Source organism: Aphelocoma coerulescens, chromosome 4, assembly GCF_041296385.1.
Source record: "Aphelocoma coerulescens isolate FSJ_1873_10779 chromosome 4, UR_Acoe_1.0, whole genome shotgun sequence".
NCBI classification, from domain to species: Eukaryota; Metazoa; Chordata; class Aves; order Passeriformes; family Corvidae; genus Aphelocoma; species Aphelocoma coerulescens.
The window spans coordinates 66,886,778-66,910,622 of record NC_091017.1 but is presented as its reverse complement, the minus strand read 5'-3'; the positions used below and the strand labels follow the sequence as shown (position 1 = coordinate 66,910,622).

General features: G+C 41.4%; 2 protein-coding genes across 12 annotated transcripts in view; one reads left to right on the top strand and one right to left on the bottom strand.

Annotated features, from left to right (window-relative positions):
• Positions 1-900, bottom strand: part of EVC (EvC ciliary complex subunit 1) — a 50,958-nt gene extending 50,058 nt beyond the window's left edge. For all 4 annotated transcript variants that reach the window (XM_069014468.1, XM_069014469.1, XM_069014470.1 and 1 more), the window contains exon 1: positions 675-900. In XM_069014468.1, coding sequence (XP_068870569.1) covers positions 675-845 — 171 coding nt within the window. In that variant the 5' untranslated portion in view covers positions 846-900. The remainder of the gene's footprint in view (positions 1-674) is intronic.
• A 66-nt stretch (positions 901-966) lies between these two features.
• Positions 967-23,845, top strand: part of EVC2 (EvC ciliary complex subunit 2) — a 73,984-nt gene continuing 51,105 nt past the window's right edge. For 6 of the 8 annotated variants that reach the window (XM_069014460.1, XM_069014463.1, XM_069014464.1 and 3 more), the window contains exons 1-7: positions 967-1,179; positions 4,530-4,584; positions 12,795-12,955; positions 13,498-13,563; positions 18,004-18,190; positions 19,868-19,977; positions 21,068-21,130. In XM_069014460.1, coding sequence (XP_068870561.1) covers positions 1,051-1,179; positions 4,530-4,584; positions 12,795-12,955; positions 13,498-13,563; positions 18,004-18,190; positions 19,868-19,977; positions 21,068-21,130 — 771 coding nt within the window. In that variant the 5' untranslated portion in view covers positions 967-1,050. The remainder of the gene's footprint in view (positions 1,180-4,529; positions 4,585-12,794; positions 12,956-13,497; positions 13,564-18,003; positions 18,191-19,867; positions 19,978-21,067; positions 21,131-23,845) is intronic. The other 2 variants (XM_069014467.1, XM_069014461.1) reach the window with 2 other exon arrangements.

Sequence of the window (23,845 nt, the reverse complement as noted above, 5' to 3'; positions counted from 1 at the left end):
CAAAATCTCACACTTTAGAAAACCCTGTTAGTTTGGCATCAAGCAAACCATCAGCCGTGCTCAGGCTCCTTTATCTCTTTCGGCGTCCATGTGCGTACCCTCAGTGCAAAGTTATTGCTGTGGTTAGTACTAATACTCTGTGCTATGTGTAACATGAACTTTGGAAAAGTCTGTAAAATACTTCGGAATTAAGATTACTGGTTTAGGGTGAAGTTTAGTGCTTATTTTCAATTATCTCACAAAGCTTCTGCAAATCGGGTACATTCTCCGTCATCTCCAAAAGCAACACTGCCTCGTACACGAAGCGGTGGTTGCGAGAAACAACTTGTAGGTCACCTATGTTAGAGATACAGGCCACGGGGCCAACGCTCACAACACATACTTTCACCGGCCCCGTTTTACAGCTAGTCCGTTTGTTTCAGCAACTGTTTAAAGGAAGTAGTGAAATCCTTTCCAGCAGAGGTGTGGCAGGAATTACAGGGCTCCCCACCTACCCCGCTGCAGAGCGCACCCTGCCGTGCCGCTCGCTCCGGGTGCAGCCCAGGCTGTCCCGTGCAGCAGGCAAAGCCGGCAGGCGGCACCTCCCGGGCCCACCGCCCTTCAAACCTTCGCAAACCACTCCTGCTCCCCCGAGCTGTTCCCCGCGGCCGACCCGCACCTCCCTCCCCGCGTACCTCTCCGCCCCGGCGCGGCCCGAGCGCGCAGCGCCAGAGCAGGGCGGCGGCGGCGGCGCCCAGCAGCAGCCCCAGCAGCACGGCGGGGGCCAGCAGGGCGGGCAGCGCTTGCAGCGAGTCCGCCCAGAACTGCAGCCCCACAGCCCGCAGGCAGTCCCCGACCGCCGCCATCGCACCGGACCCGACCCGCGGCGAGGAGAGGGCAGGGCATGAGGGGAGGTCCCGCTGCGCGGGGGCCCTCCGCCCCTCGCCCTCGCCGCGGTGGGAGGAGACCGATGGCGGATGGCTGCGGTGCCTGAGGCCGGGCCTGACTCGGGGTAACTCTTAGAAAGTCTCCGCGGCGCCGTCCGCACCCGCGGAGGGTCCGCCTGCCGCCATGCGGTGGCTGCTGGCCGGGCTGCTGCTAGCGCTGCTCCCCGGCGGCCCCTCCGCGCCCGCCCGGCTCCTCGCAGCGGCCACCGGGCGGGGACCGGCCCGGGAGCCCTGCGGTCGGACGGCGGCTGGGGTAAGCGCTGTGCCCGCGGTGTGCGGGTGGTGAGCAGCCCCTCGGCGGGCGGCCGATGGCGGGCACAGGGCAGGCCCGTGTGAGGGCGCAGCAGCCCCCGCGGCGGGCTGTGCTCGGGAGCGGGGCCCGGCTGAGCAGCGGCCGCTTCCCGGACACTGGGGCTGGGGGCAGCGGCCCGAAAAGCTGCTGGGGGTCGGCGTGGTGAAGCAGCCAACAGATTCTGGACAGGGTCCTCAGTACAAAAAAGATAAGGATCTACTGGAGAGGGTCCAGCAGAGCCACGAAAGCGATGTGGGGTGTGGGGCATTTCTTAAGAGGAAAGACTGCGGGAGCTGGGCCTGTTAAGTCTATAGAGGACAAGACTGAGAAGGGATCGCATTAATACGTATAAATATCTCAAAGGTGGGTGTCAAGAGCATGGTGCCAGACTCTCTGTAGTGGTACTCAGTGACAAGACAAGGAGCAATGGCCATAAAGTAAAACACAAGAAGTTTCACCTCAACGTGGAGAACCTCTTTAAACTGAGGGTGGCAGAGCACTGGCACATCTACCCAGAGGGGTTATGGAGTCTCCCTCTCTGAAGGCATTCCAAACCTACCGGGATGTGTTCCTGTCACCTGCTCTAGGTGACCCTGCCGTGGCAGGGGGTTGGACTGGATCTCCAGAGGTCCCGTCCAACCCTAACTATGCTGTGTCCATGCTTTGTTATGCTTCTGAGCAGAGGCCCTTGGTGTTGATCTAGTCACAGCACCTCTGCCCACTGGTGTCAGCCCCCGAAGAGGAATGCCATAGCTTTTGGGGTGGGGCTTTTATGTTTCATTCTTTCTCCTTATCTAGGTTTGTGTCTGTCAAGCCATCTCAAAATGTGTTGACATAGTTATTTTTTGCCCATGTGGAGAATACCTTACTGTGCAGTGGGGGTTAGAGTGAGTCACGAATGGTAGTTCGTGGTGGGATTACAGAAAGACTAATAAACAGGAGACAGTATTGCAGGAAAAAAAACAAAACCCTCCCAAAAACCAACAAACAGCACATCAACTTACTTTACCAGAAGAATAAATTAATGTAAAACTTGGGAAAAAGTTTCCAGACAATATTATTGTATTAAATTAATTATTTTTGAGGCATGATGTGGGTGCAGGTCCATGGAATTTGCACTGTTTGCTGATGTGGAGCCCCTTGTGATGTCCTCTGGTATTATGGATGCACTCTGCAGCAGAATGGAAGACTTGTGCTGAATACTCAGGCTGTATTTTCCACTGACAACTGAATGTCAGATATGGCAGAAGGAAAAACAAGGAGTGCTGTTATGTCTTTTGTAGCTGACACAGATGGACATACGAACACCATAGATTTTGTGCATCAGCTGTTGTAAAACCACACAGGAATAAATACCTGGAACCTGTGGAAATCAGGAGCCAGTTGTGTGCTGATTTCCTAGAAAGTAGGAAATAAAGCTTGTTAGCTAGAAAGCCACATTTTCTGCATGTCTTTATACATGGTTAAACCACAATCTACTTTTTTTGCAGCCTCACTTGCAATGCAACTGTTGACATTTAACATTCAAATCCATATATATGCTGATATAATGCGTAACAGTAATATTTGGGATTTGTATTTATAAACAAGATTGCATTTAACATAAAAGACCATATTGGTGTTTTATATTTTCATCAGGGTTCTAAACTGCTATTATGTCACTTTAGTGGGCTGATACACATTTCCTTAATGCAGATAGGGCCTTAGACTGCTCTAGAAATGCCTGGCAGGGATTGATACCCTTTTAACATGATTTCTGTCACTGCATATCCATGTGCATAGATGGAAGGGCACCCATACAGCAGTTTTGATCCCCTTATGGACCATTCATTCAAGAGGGACACAATGATCCATGTGGGTACCTTCCAGCTCAGAAGGAACCGATTCTGTGTATAATAATGGTAGTAATAATTCTGTCTGGTTTATCCACCAGACAATTTTTTGTTTAAGCTCGCCGCTGGAGTTTCCTGTTCTTTTTGTGTTCTTGAGGTGCTTGGTTGCTCAAATTCATGGTCATATAGATTGTTTAACCAATGAAAATAAATAATAATGGCATGAGAGAACTTTACCATACCTCAGCTTGTATGTAGGAATTCTGAACACCAGGAAAACCTGTACAATAAGGTATTTGGGAATAGCTTCTAATGAAGAGCTCAGTGCCTGGGATCTCCCAGACCTGTGTCCCAGAGCTGCTCAGGGTGTGTTGCATGTACATGCTTAATGTTTGTTTCTGAGTCCCTTCTTTATCTAAAAGAGTTGCTTCCAATCCTGTATGGACAAGTTTTCCAGAGGCTCCTTAAACCCAAGGGCTTCTGGTACATCTGAATTTGTGAGATATCTTGCATTTTCAGTTACATTGAGGGAAAGTGCCTGGTCTTTAGTGAGAAATATTTTCATACAAGGTTAAAAGTTATAGCTCTAGCAGTAATCAGTGATGGCTTCTCTGAGCAGCCAAGAAGAAAATTGCCCCTAACATGCTGTACTGTAACAGTGGTGTTGACATAAGTCAGTACTTAACATTACTCCCATGCAGTACTTGGTAGCAAACAAACAGCAAGTGTGAGTGACATCACTAGGCAGAGTGATTAATCAGGGGTTAATTAGAGCTGTTAATCAGCCCACGTTCCTAACTCTCTATTAGCTCCTGCAAAGAAGCGTTTTTTATAAATGAGAATTTGCTTGTATGACTACTACATCTTGATCAAAACACTGGGCAGTAAAACTCCTTAAAAACACTGGTTTCTTCTGCTGACGTTTGAGCTGTGGTTTCTGTAGCAGTCTCCGCGGTCCAGGCACAGGCGGGAGGCTGTCACAGATTGCCTTGTGAGCTGCAATTTTAGCATGTGGCCCCTTTGAAAGGCTCTGTGTAGTTCTCTGGAGGAAAAATGAGTGTTATATCAGTGGACTTGATCATCTCATATGGACACATTCCTGCTGCTTCCTAGTTATCAGATTTCCTGTGTCCTCAAATATGCCTTTGAAAATGGCAAAGAAAGATTATTTGATGAAAGCAAACTAATAGCCAGCCCAGCTCCACTATTGTGCAGAGACTCATCCTGATAATGTGAAGTATAAGTTAAAATTTGAGCCCCAAGTGTGCATATCCACACTGGGCAGCAGAGCCTCACACTGCTTAACAAGCTGTGGGAGACCTCTAGAGCCATGTTTTGTATCTTCTGGTAGTTAATTTTGGAGAAACTCGAGGCTTTATGGAATAGGGGTCTGTGGAATTGTGAAGCATAAATTCAGCGTAAAAGTTCAATAATAGATATTTATGAAGACAATTTTGTTTTATAATTGCTCTCTTCCAGGTTTTTGAACATGATCTGTGGCTTCAGAAAGAGATGGGATGCCTAGGAATGGCAGGTATGCAAGTGTTTCCTCTTTCTTTTCAGCCTTGTGGGAGTCCCAGGACTCACAGGTCATGGGTGTGAAGGTGAGCAGGGGCCTGGAACTGCACCCTGGTGGCCTGCTGACATCAGTGGGACTCAGTCCTGAGCCACAGGGGAGTGTTTGCTGAGAAGTTGGGAACAAGGATGCTTTAGGTTCCCTAAACGGCTCATCTAGAATGAAGCTCTTGTGAGAAGACCTCAGTTCATACCCTGCTCTGAATCATTTTCAGGAGGAGCCCTTTTATCAGTATTAAATGTAATGGTGTAGGGGAGCACCCTCGGATGTCTAGAGTTCCCAGGTTTGTGAAAAAAACATATTACTTAAAGCTGATCAAGACCTTGTTCATTTTCAGAAGCTGGCTTAAGCCCGGTGCATTTACCAACAGTGTTGGAATACTTATTCTTGAAGCTATTTTTAAAGGCCTCTGGAACTGCAATAGCTAATACACTTTGTCGTGGACCAAAGACTGTTAGATGTAGTGGGTTAAAGACTGATAGATACAGGGGTCTAGAAGTATTACTGGCGTGCTGGGACTCTTCACAGCAGGTATCAAGTGTTCTTGTCAGTGATCTCAGGTACAGTGGACATCTCCAGTGGTAGTTGCCTAATCTGATCAAAACAAGGTACTCCAAAACTTAGAGAAGTCACTTAGAGCTCGGAGTAGCTGCATCTGAGGGCTGACTGCCACAGGCTCTTTGTGTAAATTTGAGCAAATCACTCCGTTTCTCTGAGTCTTTGGTCTTTAATTTCTATATGTGTATTATAAATAGTGTTCTACCTCACCCAAGTGTGGTGGAGATGAGTATATCCTGAAAGGTTAGGATGTCCTCATGTAGCGCATTAACAGTACAACACGGTGTGTGAAATAAACCTCTCCATCACTATGGTTCCCCAAGACATGATTTCATGAGATGCATTTCCCAAGAAATTTCATGCTTTGAAGCAGTCATCAAGTGAGATACCTACCTCTAATTTCTTTGCCCTGTGCCATAGATAATTCACAAATGAGTTTATTAATTTAAATACGAAAGCAAATAATTCAGATTTGCTGAGCTTGTTTTTTTCCACTATTTATTCAATGTCATCTTTGCCATGTGTATCTTGCTTTGTGATGGTTGCAAATTATTCATGTACCATCCACTGAGAGAGGAAATGAGTGTGGTTTTATACTTCAGAAAAACCTTCTGGCCCTAAAAAAAAGTTGAGGATTTAGACATGCAGCATCTTTTTGTTAGTGGTTAAAATAGTGTGGCCAGCAGGACAAAGGGAGTGGTGTCCCTTTTAACTGGACACTGGGGAGGCTACACCTCAAGTCTTGTTTTCAGAGGGCCCCTCACAAGAAGGACACTGGGGTGCTGGAGTGTGCCCAGAGGAAGGCAACAAAGCTGGTGAATGGTCTGGAGAATGAGTATTCTGAGGAGCAGCTGAGGGAGCTGGGGTTGGTTAACGTGGAGAGAAGGAGCCTCAGGGGGAACCTTAGCACTTTCTATACTATCTGAAAGGAGGTTGTAATGAAGTGGGGGTCAGTCTTTTCTCTCAGGTAACAGGTGACAGGATGAGACAAAATGGCCTCAGGTTGTGCCAGAGGAGATTTAGTTTGGATATTAGGAAAAATGTCTTCATTGGGGGGGCTACCAAACATTGGAAAAGGCTGCCCAGAGAAGTGGTTGAGTCACCGTGCCATCCCCAGAGGTTTTTAAAAGATGTACACTTAGAGACATGGTTTAGTGGTGAACTCCACGGTGCTAGGTTTGCAATTGGACTTAATCTTAAGGGTCATTTCCATCCTCAGTGATTCTGATTCTGTGAAATTCTGGCATTTTGTTAGTAGGTGTATATGTGTGAAATGAGGTGTTGCTACGAGCACTGAATTATATGCTTGATTTTATAACTGAAAATTGTCCCATTCTAGTAAACATCAATTTTTCGCATATTTAAAACTTAAGTCTTTAGTGATTTGCCTAATCTGAGTACTAGATTCTTTAGTTTTTACTGAAGAAGTTCTCGATGAAAGCAGAGAGATGGGAAATTCAGCCTAAAACCTTTGTCATTGAGACTGGCAGTGTGGTGAAGTGTGAAATAGTTTGTGACAGCACACTGATCTCAGTGTTTCTGTTGGAAGCTTTTTCAAGTTGTTTCTGCATGAGACAAGTAAAGACAACCCCAGAATATTCCTGTGACTGGGGAACACAGTGGATTTTTGAGAGTTATATTTGAGTCTGCTCTGGCTTATTCAAAACAGGCCTGGAAAGTAGATTTGTTTTTTATTGTTAATGCCCATAGTTTCTTTGACATTGTAACAAGAAAAGCTAATGGCAACATTCAAAACTGAATACCGTAAATTGCTGCCTTTGCCTGCTCATTGTTGTGTGTAATTGAAAGGACATCAAATTGGATCTTGTATCCTGGATGGTTTTCAAGACAGGTAGTAATTTAGAATAACAACAACAAAAATACAGCAAGCAAGTATATTTAACTCCTTTCTTCCCCACTGAAATAGAGCAAGATTGTTCAAAGCTTTGCTGATAAATATGTGGTGGGTAAGCAAATCAGACTGGAATCTGAATTGAAATATTCAGCCCTTGAGAGCTATAAATTAGAATTAATGTCTTATTAAATTGCATTTTTTTCTCTCTCATTTTTGATTCTGAACTTGAAATTTCACAAACTTGTCAGAGTCTTTGCTTTTCTACTGTAATTTGGCATTCTGCTGTTTAGAATGTGCTGTGTAGGTATGGGAGCCTTTAGGACATATTGGAGTCTTTGATGCAAACCTATTGTAAGACTATTTTAATTTTCTCTCGTTCTATTTAATTGCCCTAGCCAAGAGTAACCTTCACCTTGACTTCTAGCATGATGTTGTGTGTGCTGTTCTAGTGGTGGGCTGTCGGTGCCACTGATGTGTTCAGGACTCAGCCCGTTGAGTCCAATGGTCAAGGCTTGTGCTGTGCCAGGTCCATGTCCTTACACAGAACTGATTTCAAAGTAAAGGACAGTATGCTGATCATGATCAGGGGACAATTTCTATTCTTAGAATACCCATCCTTCTATCCCCAGTCTGTATGAACATAGACCCGCTTTCACCACACTCCTTACACGGCAGGTGCCTTTGGTACCAGGTCCGATCCCCAGTATTTGCACTCTCTGAGCAGCAAGTGAATGCAGTGAGGGCTGGCAGTGGGGAGCTCTCCTTCCTAAGCAGATTGCCTGTGCCTTGAGTGTGGCAGCTTGAAGCCCAGAAGAGCAATGTGTCACCACCCAAGGCAATAGTGCACAAAGCCGGAGTGGCAAATAACTACCAAGGGGGAACAGCAAAGAAAATTGAACATTAAGTAGCAGAGACTGTTCTGATCAACTGTGTATTTGTCATTTTGTATGTTGGTGGAATGCACATGTGGGAGACTGAGTGAATACTACAGGAACGTGAGTGGTAAAATGTTAAACCAATCTTCCAGCTGTTGCAGCTATGTTAATATTTATTTTCGTGTTTTCATTTTGAAATTCAATACAAAGTCTGCCTACCAGCACTGGTAATTAGCTAGAAATATGCAGTTTAAGACAGGGTTCTGGCAGATCTGTTTATATTGGGTTTATATAGAATTAAATCATGGGAAAACATTTTACTAATGTGCTAATTAAAAGTAAGATAAAATATTAAACAGCTTGATAATACCTTGTAAAAATGTGGAATTTTTAATTAAAAAAAAAAACCCATCACAAAAACAAAGAACATTTCTTCTTAAAGATGGTGATACTGTCTCACAGCTTAAAAGAAAGTGAAATTTCTGTCTTTCTTTGATGAACTGTGTGATTTGGCATATTTGGAGATGTTTGCAGGAAAGCCCCGGATTAAGCCCCACGCTCTGTTAGTTTGCTTGCTGGGAAATGTTTTGGCCTGAGATGCTGTAGTCCAGGAATGCCTGGTGGCAGCCTGGCCAGCCCAGCTGAGAGGGGGCCGCTTGGACTGTGTGTAAACTGAAACTGTTCCCCTGCTTTGCAGAGATTTTCTTTCGAAAAGGAGTGGGAATAGTTGCCATTTAGAAACCGATGAAAGTGACAACCATGCAGCCTGATAATGGCTTTTCTGAAAACAGCCAGAAAAATGGCAGAGATTGAAGCTGTAGGAAGAAAAGAGTGGAAGGAACAAGGAGACCTCAGAGTCTCTGTCAGGACTGGGATGCATCTCTGAAGGGGCACTGTTGATGGCACCATGGAAACAAATTGCACTTCTGAGCAGCATGGTATCCAAAAGAAAGCTCTATACTTCTCAGTCAAAGGTTTCGGCAGCCATGTGTTAGTATTTTCCAAGGTCAGATGAATCTATTTGTTAAACCCCCCCCCGAATTCTAGAGCAGAAATCTAGAATATATGTGAAAACCACAGAATGTATTATGCCTATACCATCCTTTCTCAGATATTCAGTGTCCAGCTTTTCAAGCAGCCAGCAGATGTCTACAGTCCTACATCTACAATAAGAACTTACCTGAAAAGAGACAGCAGGTGACTGATAAATACAATTATGTTGGCTGATGTTGATTATGCAGCAAGTTATGTGGAAAAGTAGTTAAGTTCTTGTAGATCAGTTGTTCCAGTGACAGTTAAATATGTGTGGATCAGGAAAAAGTTATTTTATTTAACTGTCAATCAACACTAGAAAAAAGAATGCTACAGAAAAATGGAGCTTTACTGGCAGTGGATCCAGCGTATTATAGAATAGCCTATATTGTTAAAAATTAATAGGAAAGATGAAAAAAATTCTGGAGAAAGGCAGTGGCGTGTGTTGCTATATGGACATGCATCATATTGCATTGGTTGAATCTGTTTAAGCCAAACCTTCAACTGAGTACTGAGAAGATAGAAGTGGATTTGCAGAAACATCCTTATCATCATCATCAGTGTTGAGGCTGCTTAACATAATGTTAAAAACTTGCAAAATCTCCTACCTTCAGCTACTGATGATGGAGCAGCCAAATAACATGCCTGGAGACTTCTGCTGGGAGTTAGGCACATTATCTTGGGGTTGTAAGTGATGACAAAGCACAGCTTGAAAACAGACTCACCTATGTAATTATTAATCCAGAGATTCACTCAGAGTCAGGGAACATGATCAGTTAATTAAATTGGTTACTATGGGCTTGATACTCTCTAGAGGGGGAGTATCGGGCTTTGCTGTCGCATGTAAAGTGCAGTTGGGTGTGTTTATGGAGATGTTATACTACACAAGACGCAAGATCAAAAGATACTCTATGAAACAATTATATACTTCTTGTTGGCTGTCCTCATCCAAAATTCAGAAGGAAATGATCTGCTAAACAAGAAGCACTTTATAAAGGTAGTAGTTGCTCATCATAATTCATACCATTTGTCATTTTGACTTCTGACTCTTACAAAGCCCTACATAGAAGCTCATTCACGGTTTCTGTTTACTGGAAAGTGCATTTCCTGTAGTCAGGCAAGAAAACAAAAAGGAAAACTGGTGCTCCACCTTCATAGGAATGGGGTGACCATTGCATTAATGTGTGAGAGACACAGCATATATAAAATTATTCTTTTTCAGTATTGTTGGGGTTTTAGGAGCTCTCCTGTTTGGTTTTTTTTTTCTGTTAAAGGAATTTTTCCCTGTACGTGTTGCTAGGAGGACAAATGGCTGGGTACGTAAGAGAAACAAAAGACCTGGCTACTCTTTTGTTTCACCTGGGTGTGTGGGCAGTCGGGTCTCCAGCATTTGGACAGAGAAGGAGGTTGCTTTCTTCAGCTGCTTTTCCTTCTGCTGGAGAAGCCCCGGGATCCCAAAGCCTGCCTTCCCTGCCCTGCTGGGAGCCGGGCTGTGGCCACCCTGCCCCCGCTGTCCCTTCGAGCCTTTGCTATGTTGTAGCCCTGCCTGCCCAGACGTCCGGGGGTTCCCCGTTTGGATACATCTCATCTGTCCTCCGGGATTTGTGCTCATCCCTGCCGCTCCAGCCTGCCGTTCCAGCCTGCCGTTCCCGAGGGTCCGGCTGGACACCGGGATCAGCTGCCCAGGGGTTTGTGAAGCTCCTTTGTTCCATCCCGTCCCAGGATCCCAGGGCACCAGTGCCGCGTGCTCCCCGAGCTCGCTCCGGAGCGCCCCCTGCAGCCGCGGGGGAACCATCGCACCTGCCCTGCTCACCGGGAGCCGCCAGCGCCCCTGCCGGCTGCGAGCGGAACTGCACCCGAGGGGAAAGGGCCCGACAGCCGAGAAGGCTGGGACTGGGTTTGTGTTTGTTTGTTGTTGTTGTTTGTTTGACTGGTTGTACACATATAGATATATAATAGTAAAGAACTGTTACTCCCATTTCCCATATCTTTGCCTAAAAGCCCCTTGATTTCAAAATTATAATAACTCGGAGGGAAGGGGGGTCGCATCTGCCATTCCAAGGGGGTGGCTCCTGGTGTCCTTAGCAGACACCTGTCTTTCAAACCAAGACAAGTGTATGAATATATTTACACAAAACTGCAAAGAGGCTTGATTCAGTAGTAAGAAACAGGTTTAGAGCCGTTGGAGGTGAGATATAATATACTTGGATCTGCTGGGTTGTGCTGTGGCTAGGTAAGCTCAGATTGGTATTTAGCAGGTTTGTACTGCATTGAAAATTCAGCACTGGTTTCATATTCCTTAGTCTTGAAATAGAAATAATGCCATGCGTGACTGTTGAAAATTCCTATCCCGAAGATTTATGGACATTTGTTGCAGTTACATAGATTCCTGTTCTCACCGAGTTTGCCATGTTGTTTTTACGGTCCCTAAGTTAGTCCGAGTCTATTGCATTGTTTAACAGTGGTTTAAATATTTAAGTAAAACTTAGAGAAGTGAATTAAAACTGGTCATAAAATATAGACACTAGTTTTCCCTGGCCCATACAACCACAATTTTGTCCAGTATAAACTCCTCCCAAATAAACATGGGGAGACAGGGAAGCTCCCCAAGTGCACATGTCCACCTAGGTGTTGTAAGCAACAGGATTGCATCTTATTCATTATGTTAACAGAATTATTTTCATTAATTTGTGTGCATCAATGTTTAAGGCACCTTTTAAGGGTTCAGTTCTGAATGCTTCTTCTATTTGCAGCTAATTGTATTTCCCTATATTGTTCTTCTTACAAAGCAGTGGCTTTTCAAAAAAGAATGCTGCTTCTCTTATTAATGAGATTTTAGTGTCTTCAGCTTTTCATATTTTATTAATATGTAATAGGCTTTTTCATAGAAAAGTCATTTCCCAAAATTACATGCCTTTAAATGGGAGTTTTTGTTCATATTAATATATATTGCTCATGATTGATTTAAAAATAAGTAATAGAAGAGAATAATATTAAGTAAAGAATGAAAAAAGTATCTTCTTTAAACCTAGACAACCAGCTATAATTTTAAATTTTCATAACATTTTTCTCTTAATTCAGCAGCTTTACCTTTTCACAATTTAACATACTAAATTATTTATTTTTAGTATAAGCTTCTTTTATTAATGTCATAGGTGCTTTTACTTTAGTAGATCAAAGTGGTATAATTCAAAACTCTGCCTGTTGCTTTGTGTAATATCACTGACTAACCTTTCATAAAAATTTAAGACTATAAGCTGGCATTTATATTGCTTATTACTAAATTTAGGAGCATTTGATTTGATGGTACTTCATGTCAGCTGAAATGTAACAGAGACCCATCCTCAACTGAGAAGTATTTCCGTTCTGAGTATGTATTGACAAGGTCAGTGCTTAATTGGAAGACTGTATCTTTGAAGCAGAACACGTTTAGCACTGATGCCCATCACGTTGTGGGTTGTTTCAATTCTTTATGCTTTGCTGAAAGTTTCTTTGTGTTGAAAATATTAACAGTTGATTTATGGCTTAAACCTTGTAATTCATGCATTAAATGCTTTACATTTAAATGGCAAGAACTTTTCTGTGGGCTACATGGAAGTTCCTTAGGGAGGAAACAGTTTTGTTCTGACTCCTTCTGGGTTTTTTGGGACAAATCCCGTCTCTGTTTCCTGGCTGGCCTTGGTCTCTGTTGACTGTCATGATTTTGAGTGCTTTGAGAGAGAGTATCTGGTTCTGTGCACACAGAGCACTGGTGCCATGAGCCGCATCCCTGGCTGCACTCTGCACCGAGTGGCTGCCATGCAGGACCCAGCCTTAGCTCTAATGCTGAATGTTGCCTTGGTTTTCAGCAGTGCCCTTACCTGTGGTCATTCAGGCAAGCAAAGCCTCTCACCAGCTCTTGACCTCTGCAGCCTCAGACAACCAGTGGAGCCATTCCCTGTTTGCCTTGATACCCTCATGGACAAAGAAGGTGTTGTTCAAACGAGAGTCTGATGTCAGCCTCCTTCTGGTTAGTAAAAGATGGTTTGCCACTTTCAGTATTTGTAAGGATTGTAGCAATTCTATACAAACGGAATGTTGGGAATTTACTATCTAATTAGTATATTTCTAGTTCTGTCTCAGGTGATTGTGCTCATTTGGCATGACTTCAGCAGCACCAACTAGTTGTGGGACTTCCAAAGAATTACTGTGGCAGATACAGCTGTGTGATTGCTGTGTAAATTGATAGACACTTAGTAATTAAAAGAATCTGTATAGTCTGATGAATTTTGTGCGTAGTGTATTTTTTTTTTTTTTTGTGAATTGTGATAGTCAAAAGATGAATATATCAATTAAGATTCTAATAATTACTTGTGGGAATAAGTTGTTCATACACATTTGGACTAGAAAAAAGATTTAACTGGTGGGATAACAAAACTCTTAAATTTGAAGGCAATTGGTACCTCTAATTTTTTAAAATAATTTCTTTGTTTACGTAATTTAACTTGTTGCTGAAGTTTCTGAATTATAATGTTTTCATACACTATATAGATTTTTCCCCTTCCTTTGTAGCCTGAAGATGTGTCCAATATGTCAGTGTCTTCTGAATTTGGAATAACCCTTCAGAAATGTGGTATGGTAAGTTTTCTTATATTTGTCTTGTAAGTTTGGTAGGAAGTTTGTACCCAAATGACCTTTAAAAAGTGGAGACCTAATTGTGCCCATACTGAGTATTTGGGAGTACGTGCATTTTGATGTTACGATGGTCCCACTTTCTCTGAGAGGCGCCGTTTTGCAATGTTGATTCGCAGTAGAAGTCAGTGAAATCTCTCAGGCTTCAGAGCATTTTGGATTGTGGTTGAAGTAAAAACCTGACTGTGAATTTCTAAAACTGTACATGGGCAAATCCTAATGAACTCCGGAGTAATCAGCCAAGAGGCTGGGTAGAGATAGAGACAAATTTTACAAGATGAGATAAACCTTCTGAGATATTCCCGTGAGTGCCTGACCTGTGTCAAATGTGGACTTCTTTTGAAGGATAAAGCACTGAGCCCTGTGTTGCTCTTGTGTCATTGGGCATCCTAACACACAACCATAGAAACGCCATTGTGTCATAGTCTGTATATTCAGTAGGGACTCACCTACAGCACCTGTGCAAATGCTTCTGAGGAGCAAAGACCTCCCTATTGTAGGAAATTTTTTAACTTCCAATTTTATTTTTACCTAGACTGTTATTTTTCCTTTTTTTTTTTTCCCTTTTTTTCTTTTCTCTTTTTTACACTGGATGAAGCAGGTATGAATTTTTACAATTACAGACAGTTCATCTTAGCTGTCTCCTGGGGAGAGAGCGAGCACATCCAACTTCAGGATCAGTCTGAATTCAGCCACTGAAATGCTGCCTATGAAGGTAGAGGATTCAGTAACCAGTACAGAAGAGGTGACATTATAACCTTCACCAGATCAGTTGTGTAGAGAAGAATGAATATGCATCACATCTCATGGCACTAATTACCTCTAATGTTGTTATTGAAATGCCAGCATATCATGATTAATGAGGCTGATTAGTGAGCATTTCAGACACAGGAAGTAGTAACACAGAATCTTCTGCTTTTCTGCCTGTGGATTCCCAGTTGCTATACCAGAGCCTCTCAGAAAGACTTTGAGACAGTCCCATGTTGTTTTCTCTGCTGTTCACAACACGGCCTCACACAGGCTCACTAAAAGCTGCAAAATAGCTTCTGTAGGAGATTAAAGGTAATCTGTTGTAGATGCTGGGTTTATCAGAAAATATTTTTGTAGTGCTATTAGTTACAAATAACTGAAAACTATATGACTATATGTGATTGTCTTCCACCAGCAAATGCAGTTCACGTTTTTCTTGGCTTACCTTGTCTTCTACTTCAATCCTATTTCAAGTGAACAAATGCTTTCATGCTAAGAGACAGACTGGCCATATGGTGGTCTTTAGCTGTTTTAAATAGAAAAAAGGGAATTTTACACATTTTCCTCCTGCAATTAGTGGCTCCTCAGAGCATGGAGGTGTCGTATGTTTACTTCTTGGAGTCAGGATTTTTCCAACATCTTAATGTAGAAATAGCCTTATTGAAACTGAGGTGTTTAAATTTTACCAGTGCTTCCAGCACCTACTCTCTTCCATCATTTCAGAAATGTGTTTCTTTAAGAGCTTCATTCTATAGTATGACATGAACTTTTCTGTAATAGTACCTCACAATGACAATAATCCTTAGCAGAGCTGAAATAATGTTTAATTGCTTGTGTTCTAACACTTTTACCTGTCTTGTGTCTTAATCTCCTAAGCATTCGTGCTCTGGAGGTTATCAATGGTGTACTGGAGGTTATAATCTTTTTTCCTGCCTCCTTTCCTGTTTCTAGTTGTTCTTATTCCTAACAAAGATCCTCCATTCCTTTCAACCTCCATGGGAATTTCTCCTCTCTTTTTTCCTGTGGTGTGCATGCTCTTGCTGAGGTTCTTTCATGCCAGTCTCCCAGGTGCCCAAAGTGAGATTGCTTGCAGGGGGTGATGACATACGTGGGACACTTCAGCAGCAGAGAACAAACAGAGTAGGTGCTTGCGCATCATCAGTGGTTGCCATTGGGTTTGGTTCCTGTCGGTGGCTGGCAGCCACTGCTCCAAAAGCAAGAAAAAACATCTTCAGACAAATTAGAGGAGCAACTTGAAGATAACCAGTGGTCACTGATTGCAGTGGCAGCACCGTATAGAAGAGTTCTTTCTAGGAGCAGTCAAACCAAAGAGCTTACCTGTTGCTTGATTCTCATCTGCTTCTTTCAGGGGAAAAAATAATCCAAGTTCTTTCAACCTCTTTCCAATTGAGCTTAAGTCTGACTGCTAGTCAAAAATAAAGAAGGAAAAGCATGTATTTAATATTAATGAGAAATGAAACAAATGTAGTCTTTTGGCCACTTGAGGAAGATTGTAGTAGGAGATAGTCAATACAATTGAGATTCCTCTGAAGGGTTGCTTTATTTAATCGCTGAATTAAGAATTTTATTAAATGAAACTAAATGAAGAGAAAGAGAATGAACAGTGTGTGGGAGGGTGCATTAAACTTCCTGCCAAGTGGAAGGAGAGGGCTTATGCTGCCATATGGCCCAGCCTGCCTGTGAATGTGCACATGGTCGTTTCTCTGCCTATTTTACTGTAGGAGTTTATTTAAATTGCTGTTTGCATCTCCTCTCCCCAAATGTAAAGGAATACATCTGTTCCTGGTTAGAAGCACAGGAAGAGACCCTGAAATCCTCATTTTTTATCCTCAGCTCACCAGAAGAGTTAGGGAATGGTATGGGAAAAGGAAGGGAGGAAAAATATGTTCTATTTCCCCATTTCCCCAGCTCTCTCTTTTGCTCGTTTGTCTGCAGAAGCCCATCTGCCCTTACTGTGGAGCATAGTACGGTATTAACAACTCATGAAATTTGAACCTTGCATCTTTTAAGGTGTACTTTCTTGTTTTGGCAGTTGGCTTAGGGTCTCTGTTTTGTGGATTTGGATTTTCTTTGTGGTTTTGAGACTTTTTTTTCCTATTTCATTTTGGTTTTGCTTTTCAAAGCAAATATCTAGCCGTCGTGATTGAACAGGAAATGTTGAAAGGCATGTTGACTGCATCATGCCAGTTCAGAAACCAGAAGAGAGAAAATCTGACCAAATATAACACATTTTTAATACTTGATGATTTTAAGTCTCAGAAGTTGGGGTATAACTCATGATATACAAGCATATGTAATTGGTAATGGTTTCCTCAGGAATACAACTAAGCCTATTTTTATACATGCCCTAATATATACATTTTTATACACTGTTTGCAGCATCTAGTACAAGAAGTAGTTGGGAATTTCATCACTTAAATAGAAATGCAGACTAAGCCATAATAATTTCATTAAGCTGTTTCTTCTCTTTGATTCATGTAATTCTAAACCTGTGAATTTGGTTCTGTGCTGAACTAGTATGATATGCAAAGGTTGGTGGTGCACAATGAGACCATAACTACACGTATCAAACCCTGTGGCTACCATGAACTCTGGTGTGATTTCTGAAGTCTATCACAATTCGTATTTTTAGAACTCATTTTTTGTGAGGACTGCTTTATTATTTTGTGTTTGCTGGTGTCCAGATACAGTGTAGACATTTCCTAAAAAGGAAGGTCTAAAAAGAGAAAGGTTTGGCCTGAATCATAATTCTGTCAGTTAAAGGACTATTAATTTAGTGTCATTGTTTGAAACCTCATAAATCATCATGAATATACCATAGATCACCATATTTTTATAGATCTTATAACGATTTAGACAGTTCTGGTTTAATACGAGTTACAGAGGAAGGCTGTTTGGAAGGTGAGAGGTCAGTAAGCAATTCTGTCCTCAAAGTAATTTCATTTAGAGGGTATAATTGCTCAATAAGACTTAAGGGTTCAATGGAATAAGTTAATAAAATCACATGAGTGCATGTGGCTAGAGATTGGTGATTAGCGTATGACCTTCACCACTAATGGGAAGCAGAGCCATGAGCTCCCAAGTTCACTGGTGGCTCCATCTGCCCTCACATGGAAGGGCAAGTTGAGACAGCTGGTGTCCTGGCAGAGAATGTGGTCTCCATGAAAGAAAGGGAAATAGAGACCAAAAGTGCATGGGGAGAATGAATTTGCAGTGAGGCAGCTTGCAAAAGAAACATCTTTGTGGTACTAAAGTTCAAATTTAAGAATTTTCCAGACTCTGGTTATAAAGTTATGATCCAGTTTGGTGTTGTATGCAGTATCACAGGGATATTCAGATTTTGATTACACTTCTGGTCCTGTATGAGCTGGGTTTCCACCTTTTGGCTTTCTGCCACTGTCTCCAAGCAACAGCTTGACATACCAAAGATTAAAATCTCACTGGGAGTGTGAGATCAAACTGAGTATAGTTTCATTTGCAGGTAACTCAGAATACCTTCAGAAAATAAGTTTACACAGATAATGAAGTTTTATTTGTAATCAAGGCTATGAATTTTACTGTTAAGATGCACATACAGCCATCTTGAACCATTAGTACTAATATTTCTATTTTCAGGTGGATGTTGAACATGACCCTCAAACTGCATACATCACACTTGTGGTTAATAACACCAACACATTGCTCTCAACAAATATCACAGATCTTATCCTCCTGGACAACATCACTGGTCTACATGTTCAAAAAACCAGTGGGAATAAGACCACAGATGGCATACAGATTTACAGGAAAAAATCCTTGCAAGGTAACAAAATCTGCAGTAAAGTACCCTTGATAACACATGTCAAAGTGCATCTGTTAAAATCACAGTATTTATTTATTTATTTGTTTGTTTGTTTATTGTGGTGTAAATTATTTCATTATCAGTTAATACAGGTGGAAAATTCCAGGAAAGGTTTTGGGCTGCAGTTTCCAATTCTGTCATCTCACTGGTAACTGTTTTGACTCCCACCTTTGCACTGCTTCCAGTCTCCCAGGCACAGAACTGAGCCTCCTGTACTTTGTAAAAGTTGCTGACATCAAAAATGAAAGAGAGTCTTTCACAATAGTATTTTTTCCTTTTGGATATTTTTTAAAACTTCTGCAAAAGGCATTTTAATAATATTTTGAGCCTTCTTTAGCCAAGTGTGGCAGCTCAGCTTGCTGAGGTATTGAGGTGCATTGGAATTGCAAAAGGCCATGCGAACAGGGGAAACGATTCATCAGAAATAAGACAGCTGTTCTCAATATCTGTTCCCTCCAAACTGAACAAATTATAAAGTGAAAGCAAGTAATAGAGGGATGAACCTGTTCCAGTCTTGAAATCAGTTTGTTCCTTTGCTAATTGGTAGCAGTTGAATCAGTGCACACACATTAAATTTTATCTTTCTTGATTTCTCCATCTCCTTTTTCCTAATTACAAGCATGTTGAAAATTAGCGGCTTGCTTTTGGGAGTCATGATGTTTCTCCAGGAGCTTCAGAAGTGTTCACTGATACCTGTTGATGATCAAACTCTCTATGATTGTGATAGTTTTACAGTGAAAGATTTCCAAATAGAAAGGGAAATAAGTAGACTGGGGGCTGCTGTCGGATTGCAATTGGATAGCCAAACTCCATTTCTAATAACAGCAGTGTGAGCAGTGATACTGATTGCAGAACTGGTCTTTTTGAAACTGTCAAGGAATTTCTAGCTTTCCACAGAGATTTCCTAGAAACAATTATCTCTGAGAAATAATTGAAAAACAGCTTGCACAGCTGATCTAGTAAGTTAGGTTGGGGCTGCTACATAATTTATTTATAATTACTGAATCTGGAGTTGAAGCTAGCTTTTCCAGACAAGTCAGTGTGAAAAATACTGAAGTGGTAGAAAATCCAGCAGAACAGATTCCTGCACAGTTTGAGGTTTTCGTCAGTACTATGTTAATCCTGAAGTCAGCCCATACCTTGCCACTAGGGCTGGACAGAAAGGCTGTATCTCCATTGTCCTATGTACTGTCATGCTCAGTGTTGGCCATAATAATTTTTCATTACTTCAGTGCGCTGTGAATCAAAATTTACCTGAAATCTATCAGATTTCTCTGGTTTCAACAGGAGGAGAATCAACAAGTTAGTGGTTAAAACGTAGGCAGCTCATTTTACAAAAAAAAAAAAAAAAGAAATATCTCATGTAGAGTTTTGGTATCAAAAAATAATGCTTTTGAGTAGGTTGGGGCATCATTTAATGGAGTTTCCAGATCCTGGGCCAAATTTGCTTGAGTTCTTAGAGGCAGCAGATATGAAAGATGTTGCTGAGCTCAAGTGGGCATGAACTGTCTACTCTGGATATATGGCATCTGCTACGTCAGAAAGGAAAAGCTCCAGTGCTGTCCCAAGCCTTCCCTGGGGATCTTTGAGAAATTTTCCTGGAACAGAGCAAATCTATCCATATCCCTGTTTTAATAGGTGGAGAACACTTTGCAATCAACTACTCTGCACTTCTTGATACAGAAGAGATGTGGCATGGCAGGGTCTTGACACTGCCTGCGAAACTAACTTTCAGGAGTTCCTCACAGGTATTCTATTCACAATTTTATTCTGCTCTTCACAATTTTTGTAAAAAAAATCAGTCTCCAGGGTGGTTCTTGTGTGTCTAAACAATGAGGCCATCGTGTAATGAAATGAAACTCTTAGGCTCTCTGATTGTTTACCATGAATTTATAAATACATGAATTATTCTTCATAGCTTAAGAAGTCATAGACCTCCTTAAGTAAAGTATTTTTGTGTGTTTTCTTGAAGCCTTTCTTTCTACTTTCCATATTTCTCTTCAGTTCATCAGTCTGTCCTGGAAATAAGTGTCCCACGTACTTACGTATGTAATCCTGAAGTCTGTGAGAGATTGAAAGTTTTGCCATATTTTTATAATAAAATAATTTCTTTCAACTGAAAAACAAGTTGCAAGAAAGGAATACTCATTGCTCATAAGAAATAAGAAACTTTTAGTATGAGTTTTCAAGGTCTGAAATTTTCAGAGAAGCTGAGAAATCTCCATCCTTGCTGATTTTTGAGAACTCTGTTGCACCAGGCTCTGAAACAACTGGTCTAATGCTGGAATTAGCCTGGCTTTGGGTAGGAGACAGAAACCAAGTGGTTTCTGCCAAAGTGAAATTTTTCAATTCTTAAATATGGCTTGATGGGTTTTCTGTGGTTTTCATAATTACTTGTAATTATAACCTGAAGATGTATTTTCATTTCAATTGCCTTGCTCCTTGGTTTTAGAGGAAAAAATGTTCCATGTGTATGGGAGTGGTACTAGAGTGGTGGAGAGGAAAACTCAAAAAATAGGGCATGGTAAAAGTAGAGATATATGTACTGACTGTGGCTTCTGTTCTGTGCATTCTCAATCAGATTTATAGGCACAGAAAAATGTAATACTGTGTGCGTTGGGATATGGGGAGTGTATCCCACAGAGCAGCTGCTTCCATGTCTTTTAGTGTTACCAGGCCTAAGTACAATGCATTTTCCTATCATTTTTATTTCAGCTTTAAGCTTAATGAGAAGTATAGCTTATCTTCTAAGGAGAGGCTTTTCTAGAGACTCTAGGCTGTTTGCCAGTGGATTCTGCTCTTTTTTTTAATGCAGGTAATTTTTTGTATTTCTCTCAGAATAAAACACATCTCGTATCATTGACAGCAGCATTCACCATAACAGAAGAAGAAAAGACCAAGGTAAATTCTATGCTTTGGTATTACATTGACTCTCCTGCTTATACTTCTGGACAATCAAAAGTAAATCCTAGGAGCTAAGGATGTACTTGTGTACTTGTGTCTCATCACTCAGCTGTTTGCTAGTAATCATACACAGATTTTAAGAAGAAAACAGGATTTGAGATAAGGGGTCTTTTTTGTCTTAAACCAGCAATATTTAGTATGGCGAATCTAAAAATGCCATTATACTCCTTGCCATATTCTTTCATTTGAGGAATCGCCTAGGCACGGGAAACTGTGATGAGGAGTATGCTCACTGGCTGCTGTGCCTAACCACCATGAGAAAGCTTTTTGCTTTTCCAAAAGGGTAAAGTTATCCTCCACCCATTGAGGAAAGGTTTCTGCATGATGCTGATACTCAAGCCTGAGAAATAAAACTGCAGAAAGAGTGGCATAGTTTATGCTTCCTTTAATTTTTTAACTAATCCTTCTTCCAATATGACTTTCTGTTCTTGGCTTCTGAAGTAATTCTGAAAAGTGGTTTTTAACAGGCCAAATAAACATTCAAAATTACATTGATTGCAGCAGTGTTATTCTTCTAAGTAACTTTTTTTATTAAAAAACTCTGCTTCATCCATCTGTTTCATTGCTAGACTAATCTCTTCACCAAACTTGGTTTTCTCCCCCAGCCTCTCATTAACTTGACAGGCTGCTCTTGCAAGGGGTCGTTCTTAAAGAAGCTGTGGCTTGGTTGGCAAAAGTACTGGGATTATTTGTGTTCAGGAGAAGCAAACAGTTTGTTCCAAAGAACATTTTTGCCATGGCTGTGCATGTGGATAAGGCTTGCCTGAATAGGTCCTGAGGACTAGACTACTCATTCTTTCCATGGACCTATCGCATGAGTTTCTCTCTCCCTTCAGAATAAGTAATCTGTTTGGAGATAGGGCACGGGGGCCTCTTTTTCCAGTATTCTCTTCTGCTGGGGATCTCTGCCTTCTCAGCTTTCATTATTGTAGCAGATACATCTCCAGACGTGGCTTTCTCATAATTGAAGATCAAGTGCCCATTCTGTTAAAACGAAAGCCATAATTAAACATGATGTGAAGTAAAACTATACATAAGCTAGAGAACTCATTGTCCGTGGATAAGTATCTAGTAATATTTAAAAGGATTGGGCATTTGTATAGCTAAGAATTACAAATGGACTTGCCATAAATCTTATTTTTTGGAAACTCTTAGAGGTGTAAACCATTCAGTAACTGACTGGATTAGAAAAATAGCTTCATGAATGGTTTTCTGTAAAGTTTGGTGTGAATTGATCTGCAGCAGTTGCTGAAGTCTTAAGCTGAGAGTTGTAAGCTACAATTGTCTCAACCCACCATGAAAATTCCTGCAATCTGTTATTATACATAAAACCTTTTTAGTGTGTTTATTATTTTTTCCAGTTTGAACTTGATAGTTAGACCTCAGAAAGTTCTTGTGAACTATTCTGTAGGTAGGTAAAACTAGCTCAGCTGCATTTGAACTCAGTAAATGAACAGGTTTTGTAATTAAAACCTGTGGTAAAGATGTGTGGAAAATATTGTAAATTTTTGAAAAATAAAGCTTAGAAATTATTTAACACATCATGTTTCACGTGCGTAATATTTGACTTTAGGCTGTGGCCAAGCATAAGGTGTTTTGGAATGAAATCAGTTTGTGCGAGGAAATAGGATTAGCTGGAGAAGGTGTGATGTATTGTATTTCATCCATATTGTCAGCTGTCATAAGTGCTCTCCATCTCAGATTTATTTATTAAAAGTAATTCTTTAAGCCTGTTCATGGGTATGTTAAAGCCAATACACATATGTGACTAAGTGGATAGTAAATGTTGACTTTGGGAATGACAAGCGAAGAATTAATTATGTAGTCATGGCAGTGTCATGCTACGTTGGTCCCATCAGCTTTCTCAAGGTTTGCTTGCACGCTTAGATACTATGCTGTTCTTTAAAGTTTTACAAACCGTGTGGATTTCTCTTCTGTGCCCCTGGAAGAAAGTGCTTGGTTGCCTGGAACAAAGTACTTTTGTGGATTATGAAAAAATGTAGGTGCTGCTTATCTGACTGTGCCAGGTGTCTTCCCACAGCATTTCAGGGCCTGTGAGTACTTTGTGCCTCTGCCCTTGGCTGGCGGAGTTTGATGCTGAATTGGATACTAGTGAAAATGGAAGTTCTCCCATCTAAACATGGTGATAATAATTCCTTTGATCTTATTTTGACGAGGCTTGCTTCCCTCAGCATCCTGCAAAGCAGTGGGAGCACATCAGTTCTTGAAGGAAACTTGGGCCTGTAATGCCTCTTCCCATTATTGGGATGGCTTGCATTGAGAAGCTGAACCTCTGAGACAGCAAAGTCTGACATCATGCAGTTCCTTTCAGTTAGAGATGTGACAGATTATCAATGTACAAAAACATATCAGAGAGAGGAAAACTAGGCAGTAAAGGATAAAATTCTGCTGTTCAGTTGCAATAAACTATTTTCAGATTTTGGGCCATGTTTGAGTATTGCTTCCTGTGTAGAATTACCATTGACTCCATGGAATGCTGTCATGTTTCTGCTCCAAGAGAAGACCAAAGCTAGCTTGCAAGCAGCGTGTTAATTATTTACAGTTCCTAGCTCCAGGAGAGTGATTAGTTTGTGGTGAAACATTATACTAATAGCTGTGCAATGTTTTTCATTGAAAGATCTCATAGAACTA